The sequence below is a fragment of the Cervus elaphus genome, chromosome 11 (assembly GCF_910594005.1).
Source record: "Cervus elaphus chromosome 11, mCerEla1.1, whole genome shotgun sequence".
Lineage (NCBI taxonomy): Eukaryota > Metazoa > Chordata > Mammalia > Artiodactyla > Cervidae > Cervus > Cervus elaphus.
Window position 1 is genome coordinate 2,980,549 of NC_057825.1, and position 14,890 is coordinate 2,995,438.

The 14,890-nt window shown below is 65.7% G+C and overlaps 1 protein-coding gene across 1 annotated transcript; it reads left to right on the forward strand.

The window, feature by feature from the left end:
* Nucleotides 1–1,898: 1,898 nt before the first annotated feature.
* Nucleotides 1,899–14,316, forward strand: AGPAT2 (1-acylglycerol-3-phosphate O-acyltransferase 2). The gene is made up of 6 exons (XM_043916455.1): nt 1,899–2,188; nt 10,157–10,290; nt 10,677–10,852; nt 11,114–11,209; nt 12,776–12,848; nt 13,610–14,316. Exons 1-6 carry the CDS (start codon nt 2,007–2,009, stop codon nt 13,816–13,818), a joined length of 870 nt encoding a protein of 289 aa, XP_043772390.1. The 5' UTR covers nt 1,899–2,006; the 3' UTR covers nt 13,819–14,316.
* Nucleotides 14,317–14,890: the final 574 nt, after the last annotated feature.

Below are 14,890 nucleotides of genomic sequence, written 5' to 3' on the forward strand. Positions count from 1 at the left end.
GAGGCCTCCCCTGTCCGCCCCCCGTTCCAGATCAGAGGCAAAAGTAGACTCTTTCCACATTTCCCCAGAGGAGCAAGGAACTGGGGAAGAAGGCAAAAATTGAGCCACAGCCCCCTCCATCTGTCTGGAGACAAAACAGTGGCGTCCGGAACCACCATGCCTGGGAGCCGGCCAGGGCAGCGGGCCAGGGGCAGTGGGTGGGGTTACGGGGCTCAGCCGGCCTCGCCCCGTCGCCTCTGTCAAGTGGGGGAGTGCTGGTCCTGGAGGCTGCTCGTGGGGCGGCTCCTCTTGGCCAGGCCCGTTCTCTCGGGCGTCAGCGGAGCACCCGGGGAGGTGGGGGAGAAGGGCGGGGAACACAGGAACCCATAAACGCGTGACTGAGTCATGGGAATCGCTGGGAAGAGTGAGGCGGGTGAGGCATCCGAGGGGCGGGCGGTGCCGCCTTGGCAGTGCTGGCGGCTGGCAGCTACAGGACCTCGGGCAAAGCAGCGCTGTCTGCAGCGGGGGTGTCTGAGGACAGGATTCGTGCCTCAGCAAGAGCCCCCTGGGGCCTCCAGCTGAGGAACTGGGGACCCCGCGGCTCCGCTGGCGGTCCTGGGCCCACCTGACCCCCCAAAAGCTTCTCTTCCGAGTCTCGCTGTGGTCTGTCAGCCCCATGGCCAGCGCGGGCACAGTGCCCGCGCTCTGCCCTCCTCCCCGGGGGTCGGGGCAGCACTCTCGGGCCTCCTCCAAGGGCGGAAAGAGAGCCGCTCGTGAACTTGATGCAGACGGCCGGAGGTGTTTGCTTCTGTTCAGCTGCTCGGCTGCTCAGTCGCGTCCGGCTCTTGCAGCCCCACGGCCTTCAGCCAGCGAGGCTTCCCTGTCCAGAGGGGCTTGGGCCACAGGCTTTACTGTGAAACACGCACGGGTGTAGCCCAGGGGAAGGGACGCTCCCGTCTCGTGAAAAGTGAGAACACCTGTGCCCAGGCTCCTCCATTCTCTGCAGGGAAGCCCTCGTCCCTATGGGCCTGACGCCCCCCAGTCACCCCATGATGGGAGATTTTGTACTTGTCACCCAAAACAGCAGTTTGGGGGCTTCAGCAAAGCATTTCAGCCATAGACGCCCCAGCATCTGAAACAGGGCAGAGGCCGACAACAAGCTTTTGAAGGCCTCCAGGCACCACATGTGAGGCCACTGGTCAATAGTCGCAAACCCAGGCCCGGGGCCACAGTGGAGGGCACTTGTGCGTGATGGAAACTCGGTGTTACAACCTGGGTCTGCTCTGAGATCTGTTGACGGCCCCCCTAGGGGTGACCTGGAGCTCCTCCTGGCAAGCCAGAGGCTGGCCACACCATTGCCCTGCCAGGCTGGCCCATGCGCTTGAGTTGAACACAGTCGCCTGATCCCTGGGCAGGCCTGGCACCTGGAGCAGGAGATAACCTGCTGGCCCTGGCACCCGGCACCGGCCCCGCCCAGAAACTGGCCTCCTGCCTACCCAGCCCGTCCTCAGACCACCCCTCCCCACAGGCCTGGGTCTCCTCACAGTCGCCGGAGGGGACCCGAAGGGGCAGGCTACCCGTCCGGTCACCGTGCGCGGCTCAAGGGCCCCTTTGTGCGGTGACCGGGCTGGCACGCGCCGTCGTGGTCTGGGCTCAGGGGCGGTGCCGGCGGTTGCGGGCGGGGACGGAGGAGGGGGTCCGGATCGGAGGTGGGGGTCTGCGGGGCGCCACGGCCCAGGTCACCCGCTGCGAAGGTGAGGGGGCTGGGGGCGCCCGGGCCGGGGCACCATCCGGAGGCGGGGCGGGCCGGAGTTGGGCGGGGCGGGGACCGTCGCGGGCGGGGCGCACCTCGCCGCTCCCTCGCGCGCCGCGCTCACCCGCCCGGGCGCCCCGCCCCTCCGCCCTCGCAATAAGGGGCGCGGGCCGGGCGGGGCGAGCGGGAGGAGGGCCCGCCGCCGCCGCCAGCCCGCGGCCGGAGCCCAGGCAGGCAGCCTGCGGCCCGCGCCGTCGGGGCTCCGGGCGCGGCTATGGAGCTGTGGCCGTGGCTGACCGCGGCGCTGCTGCTGCTGCTGCTGCTGGCGCAGCTGAGCCGCTCGGCCCGGTTCTACGCCAAGATCGGCCTGTACTGCGCCTTCTGCTTCACGGCCTCGGCGATGGCCGCGGTCGTCTGCCTGCTGCGCCACGGGGGCCGGACGGTGGAGAACATGAGGCAAGGGGGGCCGGGCGGGCGCGGGGGGACCGCTTCCGTTTCCCTAACTTTCCCGTGTCCTTTCCCTCCTTCCTGCCGCGCCTGCCTCTCCCGGGCTCCGGGAGTGGTGGGGGGAGCTCTCGGACGCCCGAGGGGAGAGCGGGTCGGGGAGCGCGCCGGGGGGTGGTGGGTGGGCTGCGGCCTCCGGAGCCCGTGTCATCGTGTCCCCGCGCCCTTGCCCCGGGGCCCCGGCCCGGGGCCGGCACGGAGGGCTTTACAGAGGTCTGGCCCTCGGCGCCGCGCAGGGTGCCGGCGGCTCCGAGAGGAATGCGGCCGGGCCGGGCGGGCGGAGGCTCGGTGACGCTTCCCCGTGGCGGGGGTGGGGGCTAGCCGCCATGCACCGCCGCGCCGGGGTCTCAGTCCCCTCCCCGCCACCCCGCCCGCCCACCTGTCGGGCGATGAGCGCACGTGTGCTCAGCCCCTTCCTTCCGCTTAGGAAGGTGTGGTGGCTCCAGCCCGGGGAGGTGGGGCGGGGACTGCTGGCCCTTGGGGTCCAGCTTTAAGCCAGGGGAAAGAACGCGGTGGTGGCTAGGGTGTCCCCCCATCCATGGGGTTGGGGAGCTTGCTGTGGTGGGGGTCAGGCTGGGCTGACAGGAAGAGTTAGAGACCTCTTCCGGGCAGAGGCAGGGGCTGGGGGCAGCGGTGCATGGTGGCCCGAGAGGGGCTCCGTGGCCCTTTCCCCCAGATTCTGGCGAGGAGGGACCGCTGCTAACATGCCACCCTGTGGCTTTGGCAATGATGGCCTTTTGGCTGTGGCCTGGGCTGGGAATACTGTGGTCCCTAAGGCCCCCACCACCCCAGCGCTCACAGGGCAGGGGGTGAGGGGTCCTGGCTTTCTGCCCTTCCTCGCCTTGTCCATCCGGGCGGGCTGACGCTGCCAGGACTGACCTCCTCTGTACAGTTCTTCCCGGCTGTTTTCAGGGATATGTGGCTCCCGCCGCCCCAGAAGTGGGTGTGAGGACTAAGAGTGGGGAAGCCTGGTGGGTGGGCCGTGAGTCTCTAGTGCCCCCTCCTCCCCACGTGGCCCAGGGCAGCGACCCAGGGAGCAGAGATCACAGGGGTGGCCCACTTGTTGCCTTTCCAGCTGTCTTCCCAAGCAGTCAGCTCTCTGGGATGGGGAGGGCCTGTATCCAGAAATAGGGGGTTCCTCAGAGCTGGGCCCTGCTGGCAGGGATGCTGGCCTAAGTTTGAGGCCCTGGGACCCCCCTGCAGACAGTGGGCTCACAGCCCGTGTCCGTTCCGCACCTGCTGGGGGCCAGCCAGGAGCAGGGCAGGGGGTGGTTTCCGGCAGCAAGGGCTGGTGGGCTCCTCGGAGGGGCAGCTGCCCCCTCACAGCCAGGACCGAGGGTGACGCGTCTGTTTCTGAGGCAGGAGGGGCCCTGAGCCTGGCTTGCGTTGCGTGCGGGTGGGACGCGAGTCCTGGAGCAGGTTTTCAGCAGGCGTTCCCAGCGGTCACCCTTTCTCTCCCTGGCTCTGTGTTGCCAGGTGGCCTTGTCTTTAAAAGGTCCAACTTGCTCTTCCAGGCCTGAGCTTGAAAGCTGCTTCCCCGGGGTCAGACTGGAAGTCACAACCACCCTTTCTGACCAGGTGGTGGATCTGGCAGGGCGGCCTGACCAGCACGTGGCACCCCAGACCTAGCCAGCCCCGTGGCCTCTGCTGTCTCCGGCTTGTTCCCCAAGCCCAGGAGCCCAGCTTGGCCCCCAGCCTCGCAGGCGATTCGGGCCCGCCGGGGCGTCCCCCTGAGGTGCTCAGGAGGGAGCTTCCCTCCCCGGGACTGCCCGACTCAGGCTCTGCAGAGGCCAACCCAGGATATAACCGAGGTGCTGAGTCCTCCCCAGAGAGAGGCAGGCCTGGGGGTCTGGGAACCCACAGCCCCCTTCCCCTGCAGCCCCAGGTCCCACAGGGTGGGTCATTGTGAGGACACCCACGGCTCCCCAGTGACGGCAGAGAGGAGGGTCCCTTGTGAACACGAGTTCTCCAAGGGACGCGGCCGTGGAGGGCTGAGAAATGCAGAGGTCGTGGAGGCGCTGTGTCCCTCCAGGGACAGGCCCGCGAGGACAGTGAGGTTTGGGGGCCATGTGGACAGGCTCCCTCATTTCAGGCCCCTCCTGGGCTGGGACTGTGTGGGCGCCTGGCTGCACCCCCCTCCACCGCTCCAGTTTAACCCTGACTTCCGGAAAGGACCCTGCCCATCAGTTTTGCCTTGCACCCCCCCAAGCACTGGCGGATGCTTCACCCTTAGGGAGGGGGGTTGTTCCTAGTCCCACTTTACAGATGAGTCCGCAGAGAAGCAGCTTGAAACTCATGTTTCTGGGGGATGGGGGAGTGGGTGGGGAGGCAACTGGCAGGCCCCAGAGCTAGGATGCGGCAGACCTAGGCTGCAGACCCTGAGGGTGACTTCAAGGTGGGTCTTTTCATCTTTCATCTGTCTCACCCAGCATCGGGGCTGGGGGCAGCACCGTGGCCACTTTGGGGCTGGAGACCAGGCTCAGGGGAAGTCCTCAGTTCCAGGAGGGACAGCCCAGCTCCACCCACCCCCTCGCTCTCCCATCTTCCCTGTAACCAGCAGCCCTTCTCTGTGATGGGGCAGCCAAGGAGGCCTTTGCCGTCGAGTTGTGAATTTTGAGCGTGCCGGGCAGTGCTGGGCGCGGAGGACCAGAGACAGGCTCTGTTTCGAGCATGCTGGGGCTGAGGCCAGGGACCCTCTCCCAGACTGGCGAGGGCCTGCGTGCCAGGAGAGGCTGGGTCCTCACCCTGGGGGCAGATGCCCTTATCACACCCGCTGGACAGAGAAGAGAGCGAGGCCCGGGATTACACACCCGCTGGACAGAGAAGAGAGCGAGGCCCGGGATTAGCCGAATTAGAGCTGGCTTTGTCTGTAGGACCAGGAAACCAGGTAACAGCACTTTAACACAGAGAGTTTCCTTTCTCACACGTTCCAGGTGACCAGGACGAGCAGCTGGGACCACAGCTAGGCTGCAGAGTAGGGGCAGGAGAGTGAGGCGCCAGGTCGGTAGAGCCCCCACCCGCTGAGGATGGGCATGGCTGCAGCCAGGGCCTGGGGCCCTGGTCTTGGGGTTGGATGGTGGGGGCAGCCCTCCCCCTGGGTGGACTGCAGGCCCAGAAGCAGCGCTCCCGAGATCTGGACACTGCTCGTGGCCCCACCTCCTTCCAGGCCACTCCTGAGCCCCCTTAGCGCCTCTGGGCACCCGCAGAGGCTCGCGCCCCCAGCTCTTGCCCACCCTGTGTTCCGGCTCGTCTGACGCTTGGGAAAGGCCGCTGCCTGCCAGGCGGCCTCGCTGGGGCCTCTGGTCCCCTGAGCAGACTGATGGCTCTGTGTGCCTGCCCTCCTGGCAGGGCCTTCCCGAGTGAGTGCCACCAACCACCCCCCTCCACCCCTGCCATGTTGTAGGGCAAAGCCCACGGGGTCTGGCTGAGGACTTGACGCCGCTTGGCCGAAATAGCGACTGGGCCTCCCCAGGGCTGTCTAGCCTGAGTCGGGGCTGAGGGCAAAGGTCAGCAGGTAGCGGAGACCTGACCTTGAACCACCTCCCAGCGGCCAGGAGCAGGTACTGGCTGGGGGACGGGCTTCTTCCGTTTACTTTGGATTCTTTTCTGCCTGTGTTGTCGCCAACAGAGCCGCTGTCTGTGGAGGGCTCCCCGGCCCGGCAGGTGTCTCGGGGGTTCCAGCCTCATCTAACTTGACCCTTCCATGACCTTCCAGTCTCACGAGTGGAAGCAAGAAATGTAGGGAGGTCAAGTCCGTTGCCCAAGGTCACAGCTATGAGAGGAGCGTCAGGGCCTGTCTGACCCAGAGCTGGGGCGGGGTCTGGGTGTCCCCAGATGAGCGCAGCTGGTCCATGGAGGCTGGCTGCCAGGGCTTTGGCCCCAGGCCCTTGAGAGTCCGCACGTTTATGGCGCTTCCTTTGAGGCCAGCGGCCCAGATCAGGGTTAAGTGGAGGGCTCCTGAGAAAGACCCACGAGGGGTGAGGATGGCTCCTCTGCTTACGGAGATCACTGTCCCTGTGGGCTCTTGGAAAGAGGGGCAGGCCCCCCTGCCTTGCGGGGAGAGCTGGCACCGGTCACCCACAGCTGCCTGCAAGTGCTTCTGGAAGGCTGGGCCACTCAGCTTCAGGCAGCCTTGGCTCCGCCTCCCGGGAAAGGCAGGACTGAAGCTGGGGCTGCAGGGCGTGGGTGCCAACATCCCTGGCCACACCTGTGACTCCAGCTGTGAAGCTGGGGCCCTGCTTCCTGTGGGGAGGGGCACTGGGGTCAGCTGGGCTCCGAAGAGGCCTGGGCTGGGCGGGCCTGGCTGCCTGGGGAGGGAGGCTGCTCAGAGCTTCCTGCTGGGAGAGAAGCGCAGAGGCCCTCCTGCTGGGGGTGGGGTGGGGGCCAGAGAGCGCCCTCAGGGCGTGAGGGAAGGTCTGCAGTGGAGCTCCACCTGGCAGCCCCGGAGCCATCGCCCCGCCTCCAGGTGGGCCTGTGCCTGGCATTTTCCATGCATTTTTCCAAAGTCAGGTTTAGGGACGGGCTCCAGCCCATCCCGGCTTCCCCGCTGTGTGACTCTGGGCCAGTCGCTCAGCTTTGCTGAGCCTCCACTTCCCTATATGACCTTGTGGGGTTGCTGTCTGAGCGAAACTGGACAGTTGGCGTCTGTCCCCGGGCAGGCTTTGCAGGTAGCGTGGCGCTGCTGCTCCCGGGCGTGGGTGTGGGGCGTCCGTCCCTGTGGTTACGAGCGTGCTGCACTCCAGGCCAGGACAGACCGGCTCTCCCTGCCGGGGCCCTGGAGCCTCTGCACAGCTTGGGCAGCCTCCCTCCTCCTGGAGGAAGCACTGTGAGAATGGTAGGGTGTCCCCACCCCTTTTTCAGAAAACCTTGACAAGACGGGATAGTAGGAGGAGGAAGAGCGAGACCCCCGGCGCCCACCCCCCTGCAGGGAGTGACTGACGGACACCTCCCTCTGAGGAGCACTCCCCGCTTCTATCTGCTCCCGAGATGCCCCTTTCTTTCTCGGCTTCCTGTACTTGTCTTCCTGTGCTTATGTCAGTGGCTGTGTCCTTTCGGTTTGAGTGCCCTTATTTGTAAAATGTAGCGAGTTGCCCCCGGGGCCTGTCTGTCCCTTCTGGAACCCTTTGGTCCTTGGGAGGTCTGCCTCAACTGGGATGGGAGAGGCCCCTGCTAGGCTGAGTATCACAGGATACTGAGATCACAGTATATACAGTATCTTTCATCCTCCCCCACCCCCAAATACTGATCCTGTCAATTAGATACAAAAAGAAAATACAGAGAAGTTCTGGAGAGGGATGTTTGGGAGGACTGCATTATACACTTGTAAATGGTTTAAAATGATAGATTTTATGTTATGTATATTTCACCACAATTTGTTTCCTTTTGGCTGAGTCAGGCAGCATGCGGGATCTTAGTTCCCCAATCAGGGAATAAAGCAGGGATCGAACCAGGGCCTCCCTGCATTGGAAGGGTGGACTCTTAACCACTGGACCACCAAGGCAGTCCTTCATCACAAATGTTTAAGAAGAACGGAGCCAGTAGATACCAGTACCAGAGAGACCCACTGTCCTTTCCCGACGTGGCCTGGGACTCTGTGAGCATGGCAGGGAAATGCAAGAGACAGGTTTGCATTAGAAGTCCCGGGAACCGTCCTGGCAGCAAATAAATAGGGATCTTTGCTCTTTCCTCTGCCGCAGCCCTGTCTATCTCGGCTGTCCCCACGGGGACGCTAGGTGTTCTTTCCCTAATCCTGACCTCGCCTGGGCGTCGACAGCTTTAGGATCAGTTGCCAGAAGAGGATTGCAGATCTCAGGGACTAGGCTTCTTAAGGGCTCCGCTAGGTGCGGCCAGCCTGCCCTCCTCCGGAAACCTCTGCGGGCTCCCACCTCTGCCGGCAGCCTTGGGCCGTTTCCCAACACCTGCCGGCACCTCCCGTTACCCGGCTGTCCTCTGCCGATCTGAAGGATGAGGACAGGGCTTCTCGTTTCAATCCGCGTTTCCTTTGATGGCCAGTGGGACTGCGTGCTTCTGTGTTGTTGGACGACGCACGTTTTTCCCGTTTGTGAATGGCCTGCTTGCGCCTTCTCCTTGGGTCAGTCAAGCCTCACAATGACCCGAGAAGCTGTCTCTTGGCAGTCGGGAAGCCCGAGGCTCCCCAGCTGAGATGGCCAGGCAAGGTCTCCCGAGAGGGTCCAAGCCAGGGGCACCTCTGAGCCGGGTGGGGACAGAGGGACAGGTCTGGCTCGAGCTGGCAGAGGCTCAGCGCTAAGGAGGACGGCCTGGCTTCCGGGTCCAGCAAGGCCGGCTGGCCCGACTGTGAGAGCAGCCGGGGCTCAGCTGCCTCCCTCGCAGAGCCCCTCTCTCCCACCTGCGCTGAGGGAAGAGGAGGAGGGGAGAGAGGCTGTGTGGGCCAGATGCGAGCCTGACTTTCAGACAGAGAGGCAGAGCTGATAGGATCCACTCGTGTGAGGCTCAGAGGAGTCTTAGCCACAGAGACCGAAAGTAGATGCTGGGGCCCGGGGCGGGTAGTGCGTGTGTAATGGGAACAGCGTGTCCGTCAATTTGAGAAGATGAAAGAGTCCTGGGGACGGAGGGTGGGGGCAGTTGCGCAACAACGTGACTGCACTTGAACTGTGTATTTCAGACCTGCTCAGAGGGTAAACGTTGTGCCGTGTGTGTTTTAACCACACTTTTAAAGACTTGAGGCTGCCTTCAGGCCCAGGGCCCAGCTCTGAGCCTCTGCTCTATTGAGAACCAGTTCTGGGCCCAGGCCCTTCTGGCTGGAGTGGAAAAGGCCTGCCTCCCGGTCAGGGCTGTGAGGAGCTCCCTGGCGGCAGGGGGTGGGGGTGGGGGTGTGTGCAGGAATCTTGGGCGGGACGTGGAAAGCTCTTGGGTCACCGGCAGCCCGCCCTCAGCCCCCCGCCACCCACGGGTGAGAAGGACCCAGGGGCCCTGCCGGAGCGGCAGAGGAGTGACCGCAAGCCTCGGGCTCCATCCCCCCGTGTGCTCTGACCCCTCACTGCCACCGATCCCGTGCCAAGTATATGTGGCGTCAACCTTCTCCCTGCCAGCCAGCTACCCGGAGACGCCGTCCCCAGGGATCACCCGTCACCTCCTGCGGGGATAGGCCCCTCCGGGTCATGCATGCCCAGGGCAGCCTCCTGCTGGGAGCAGGGCCCACGCACATCCTAGCTCCCCTGGCATCCTTGTGTGACCTTGAGTGTGTGTGTGTGTGTGTGTGAAACGGGCAGGCTGCTGGTTTGTAGGGCAAGGAGGCGTGAAGGCCATGTCACCTTGATGGTACCTGCTGGGCCGGCCTCCCCAGCAGCGGCTCTTCCGAACCAGGAAGCAGCCCTCAGCTCCTCGCCGAGGTCTCCGCTTGGTACCCATGCTTCCCTCCCTTGGGTGTGGCTCTGCCTTGAGGGACGGTCACGTCCCATGTCCCATGGGGGGCCCCCTGCCCCGGCCGCCTCTGCGGGCGGCCTCTCCACGTTGGGTCCTTCGGGCTCTGATGCGACTGAGCAGAGTTAGCCAGCCCGGGGGTTCTCAGTCTGCACCCCCGTTCAGCCGGGCCCCCCCGCCTGGCGTGAAAAGCAGGACTTCAGGGGTGGAGGCTGGATGACAGGGGCAGATCCGGGTACGCGGACGTGGAAGGAGGCGTCCTTCCCATGGCCCGGCGTTGGGGTCCCCGAGGCCTTGCTTCTGTGTGATCTTCATGTCACTGGCTGGGAGGCGGGGGGCAGGAGGGCAGGGGGAGCCATCCTGCTAAGGGACAAGACCTGCAGGCTCTCGGAGGGGAAGGTGGGCTCAGGGTCAGCGGCCAGCCTGCCAGGGTGGGCTGGGGGTCTCCAGGCTGTGGACGCAGAGCCCGAGTCACACCGGGGCAGCGGCCCTCTCTCACGGGGCCCGTCTCCCCCGCAGCATCATCAGTTGGTTTGTCCGGTCCTTCAAGTACGTATACGGCCTGCGCTTCGAGGTCAAAGGCCGTGAGACACTGGACGAGGACCGGCCCTGCGTCATCATCTCCAACCACCAGAGCATCCTGGACATGATGGGTAAGGCCGGGCCGCGGCGGGGTGGGGGTCTGGGGGAGGGCTGACCCTCCCCAGTTGCCTGGGGGTAGGGGGAGGCTGCTGTCCCACTCGGTGGAGGCTGGACCCAGCCGGGCTGGCAGGCGGGCGTTTGACACTGGACGGGGCGGGGACCGGCGCCTCCCTGCGGCAGGTAATGGGGGACCAGGCAGCCTGTGCGGGGGCCCCGGGCTCTGCTGCGGGAGCCCCGCTTCAGTGCCTCCCCTGCTGGGAAGCTGAGGCTCAGAGGCCAGACGGCGCCCAGGGCCAGTGATGTCCAAGGCCCAGGGCTGGCCCGCTTCTCCTTGGGGAGTGGCCCCTGAGCTTCGCCCTGTCTCCTCTTGTCCCTGCCTGACGTCCGGCGCCCGCAGGCCTCATGGAGGTCCTCCCCGACCGCTGCGTGCAGATTGCCAAGCGGGAGCTGCTCTTCCTGGGGCCCGTGGGCCTGATCATGTACCTGGGGGGCGTCCTCTTCATCAACCGGCAGCGCTCTCAGACGGCCATGAGCGTGATCACTGACGTGGGCGAGCGCATGGTCAGGGAGAAGGTGAGTGCCCGGGGCCGGGGCGCCCAGCGCTGTGGACACTCACGCCTGATCGTGGTGTCAGGTCGGGCCCCGAAGGTGAGTCCCTGCGGCAGAAGAACCCGCCTCATCGGTGCGTGGCTGAGAATCGCATACAGAAGAGCCAGGCGCGGGGCCTCGGCTGTCAGCGGTGGTGGTCTCTGCTGAGAAGTGGGGCTCCCCGGGGGTGGGTGCCTCCCTGGGCGGCCGCCGGCTTTTGGGTGCAGCCTCCTGTCTCCCCGACAGCTCAAAGTGTGGATCTACCCGGAGGGCACGCGGAACGACAACGGGGACCTCCTGCCTTTCAAGAAAGGTGCCTTCTACCTGGCGATCCAGGCCCAGGTGCGTCGGGGCTGCGGCCTCCCGGGGCGACCGGGGCGGGAAGCGCATCCAGGCTGGCCTATGGCTGACGGTGACCTCCCGGCCGGCTGGGGCCACCGGCGCTCGGCGACCCCCTGCCTCTGGACAGGCAGCACCTGTCCGTGAGCTGCCGTGGAGGGCGGTCCCTGGGGCCCCTTAGCCGCTGTGGGCGTGAAGGCTGGGCCCAGCTGGAATGACGCGCATCACCTCCGTACCTGCCCACGGAGCTCCAGGCTCCCGCTGGCCGGGCGTAAAGAAGGCCCGCTGCCTGGGGTCTCGGCGGGGCTCTGCCAAGGTCATGTTCAGCGCCCCCGCACCCCCCGCCGGGGCGTGGTTTGGGACTTGGCAGTGGCTGCGGGGAGTGGGGGGTGTGCACCAGGGCTCACATGGGCCAGGACAGAGTGAGCGGAGAGCCCTGCACGGGGCTTCGTGTTGCTCTGGTCCTTGACTTCTAGGGGTACAATTTGTCCCAGGTGTCCCGGAGATCTGGGGGCGATGGCGGGAGAGGCTGGGGGCCTGTCCCTCCGTGGGGCGGGGCTCCCGGGGGTTCGGGTGCCCTGTCTCAGCCTCTTGTCCTGTGCTGGGGGCTGTGCGAAGGGAAAGTCATCAGCGGGGCGGGGGGAGCCTTTCTTCCTGCCTGGGCAGGGTCAGGCTGGCAGCTGGGCAGGGCTGTGCTTTCTCCTGGCCTTCACCTGGGACAGGTGGCCTCCAGCACCCCCTGGTGGCCCTGAGCAAGGCTGGGAGAGCCTTTCTTCCAGAAGCTCCCAGCCAGTGCCGGCGTGGGGGGTGGGGGAGCTGGAGGGAGGGGTGGACGGGCTGCCCATGGTGGGGACAGGCGCCTGGGCTCTGATCCCCGCCCTGCCTGAGCACTTGGCGGAGGAGACCCCCGCCACAGGCCGGGGGCTGGCATCTCTTCCCTCTGCGGTGGAGAAGGGGTCACTGGGGTCATGGGAGAGAAGAGCGGAGCTTTGGGGGCTGGTGGGGTCAGGGTAGTCTCAGCCAGGACGCCGGGCAGCATATTTCCTGTCAGTTCCTCACCCTGGGGTTAATGATTACTCCCAGGTGCTATTTCTGACACTGGAACCACCGTTGAAGTCATCATTGGACTTGACCCTGGTGTCTTCCAGGAAAACTGGCAGGCCCTGCCCCCTCCCCTGGCTGGATTTGCCCCCAGCTCCTCCCTGGGGTGGGGGGAGAGGCTGAGAAGGAAGAGATGGGCAGAAAGACCTCAGTTACCTCCTCCGGCTAAACTGGGCAGGGCCCTGGGTCATCTTGAGACCCTTGGGGGATGCGGAATGTGAATCAAATGGATGTGTGCCAACCCAGGAAGTCTTCCTGGAGGAGGGGATACTTGAATGAAAATGTGCAGGATGAGTTTATGGACTCGGGGCCACCCAGAGCACGAAGGGTGTCCCGGGGACAGTGTGTGGACGCGCCCTGAGGCAGGGTGGCCGCAGGGGCCATGGGGGCAGGCAGGGCTCTGTCTGGGGATCAGCTCCGAGGCCGGGCTGGGCTCCGTCCTCAGGCTGCCGCGTCTGCTGTCCCCAGGTACCCATCATCCCCGTGGTTTACTCCAGCTTTTCCTCCTTCTACAGCTGTAAGACGAAGCTCTTCACTTCAGGTAGCCCCCCGCCCCCATACGCACAGCCTTGTGCACACGCAGGCCCGCCCACCTGATCTCCCGTGACACCCGGACCCCGCTTTGGGGGGGCTACTCCAGGCCGCGCCCCTCAGCGACTGGGGGCAGAAGGAATTAGGCCCCGCCTTGAGCCCCGAGGCCGTGGCTCCTGGGGGTGGGCGGAGGCCCAGCCGTGCCCACAGCTCGGGGGCCCTTGAGGGGCGTGCTTCCCGTGCCCCGGGTGGGCTCCGAACCAGTGCATCCAGCCCCGACTCTCAGGCAGCAGCCACCCGGGGACGCCCCCCACGCCCCCCACCCCAGAGCTCAGGACCTCCCTCCATCCTTCCCTCCAGACCCCCACACGAGGGTGCCTCGTGCCCAGGTGGGAAGTGGGTCCAAGGGAGAAGCTGCCTGCCCCACACCCGGGACCCCGAGGCCGCCTGCACCCCTGTGGATCACAGGAGGGGGCTTCCCCGGAGCATCCCGGGGGAGGGAACATCCTGGAGCCTGACCGGTCCTCACGAGGGGGCGCACACTCGTCCACGCCCGCTGTGAATGTGCCTGAGAGCACGTGTGTGCCCACATCAGTGATTCACAATTAAGAGCCAACAGCCGGAGACCGGGGTGTTGGGAAGAGACCGGGGTGTTGGGAAGAGCCCGGCCCAGCCCAGGCCCTCGGGAGGCTGGCAGACGGCCAAGACGGGGGGCAAGAGGCCCCCCGTGGGAGCCCCCAGGCAGCTGATGCCCCCACCCCGCCCCCACAGGAACCATCCAGGTGGAGGTGCTGGACGCCATCCCCACCCGTGGTCTCACTGTCGCCGATGTCCCCAAGCTTCTGGACACCTGCCACCAGGCCATGAGGACGCGCTTTTTCCACATATCCAAGATCCCCCTGAAGAACGGGGCCCCCTCGGGGCCTGCCTCCCAGGAGAACGGGGCCCCCTCGGGGCCCACCGCCCAGGAGGCCCAGTAATCAAGGCCCGGGGCTGGGCAGGACCTGGCTGGACGATGGACAGAGGGACACCCCCCCGCCCACCAGACACCACTGTGTCTCTTCTAGCCGTCCCCCGCCAGAAGTGGGGCGTCTCTTCCTGTCACTGCCTTGGGTCCAGGTCCCCCCCGATGTCCCTGCAAGGGGGAGTCAGCCCCCCAAGCTCTGAGGGCAGGGCCTCGCCCACCCCCGTGCCTCTGGGGTCTGGCGTGGGAGCGGGTCTGGACCCCCATGGGCTGACAGGGCAGGGCCCAGCTGCCCGGCCCCCACCCTCCCGCCCAGGCCTGCGGGGCACAGAGGCCGGCCTGCATCAGGCCCTCAGGGAGAGGAGGGGCTCAGGCCACCAGCTGGGCTCACTCCAGCCGGGCCTCAGGGAGCCAGAGAGCAGGGTCTGGGGCTCCCGCCGACTCTGGGGAGTGAGTCTGCTGAATTGGGACTGTGCTCGTCACTGTTTTTTATAAACGAACTCTTGGAAGTGCCTGCTGAATCGTGCTCACTCAGAGGGTGGGCAGGGCTGCCTCAGGTTCCCATCCTCAAGCCGCCCTCGCCTCCCCCGTCCCCGGACGACTGTGGGAACCTCCCCAGCCATCACCCTGGGCAGTGTTCCTGCCGGGGTTGGAGCCACGGTCATCCTGGAATGTTTTCTTCCACTGGGGGTGGCAGGCACGCCCAGGAGTTGGGCAGGCACTTGGAAAGGAAGCTAAAGATTTGCTCTTTGGCTGCTGGCTGGGGGTGGGGCCAGCTGGTCACTGGGGGAGGCCAGTGTCACCTTCACTGAAACCACCTTCTCCAGCCCCTATTGGAGTGAAAGTGAAAGTCGCTCAGTCGTGTCCGACTCTTTGCAACCCCATGGACTATACAGACCGTGGAGTTCTCCAGTCCAGGATACTGGAGCTGGGTAGCCGTTCCCTTCTCCAGGGGATCTTCCCAGCTCAGGGATCGAACCCAGGTCTCCCGCACTGCAGGCGGACTCTTTACCAGCTGAGCCACAAACTGGAGAGACGGCGCCAAGACCCTGTCCTGGGGGGCCAGGGGTGGGGGAGGGCTGTCTGCC

Excerpts from the sequence above, each read along its gene's own strand:
- AGPAT2 (XM_043916455.1), top strand. The coding sequence starts at position 2,007 with ATGGAGCTGTGGCCGTGGCTGACCGCGGCGCTGCTGCTGCTGCTGCTG. Across the intron at positions 10,291-10,676 it reads GAGCATCCTGGACATGATGG|GCCTCATGGAGGTCCTCCCC; the intron begins GTAAGGCCGGGC and ends CGGCGCCCGCAG. Across the intron at positions 10,853-11,113 it reads AGCGCATGGTCAGGGAGAAG|CTCAAAGTGTGGATCTACCC; the intron begins GTGAGTGCCCGG and ends TCTCCCCGACAG.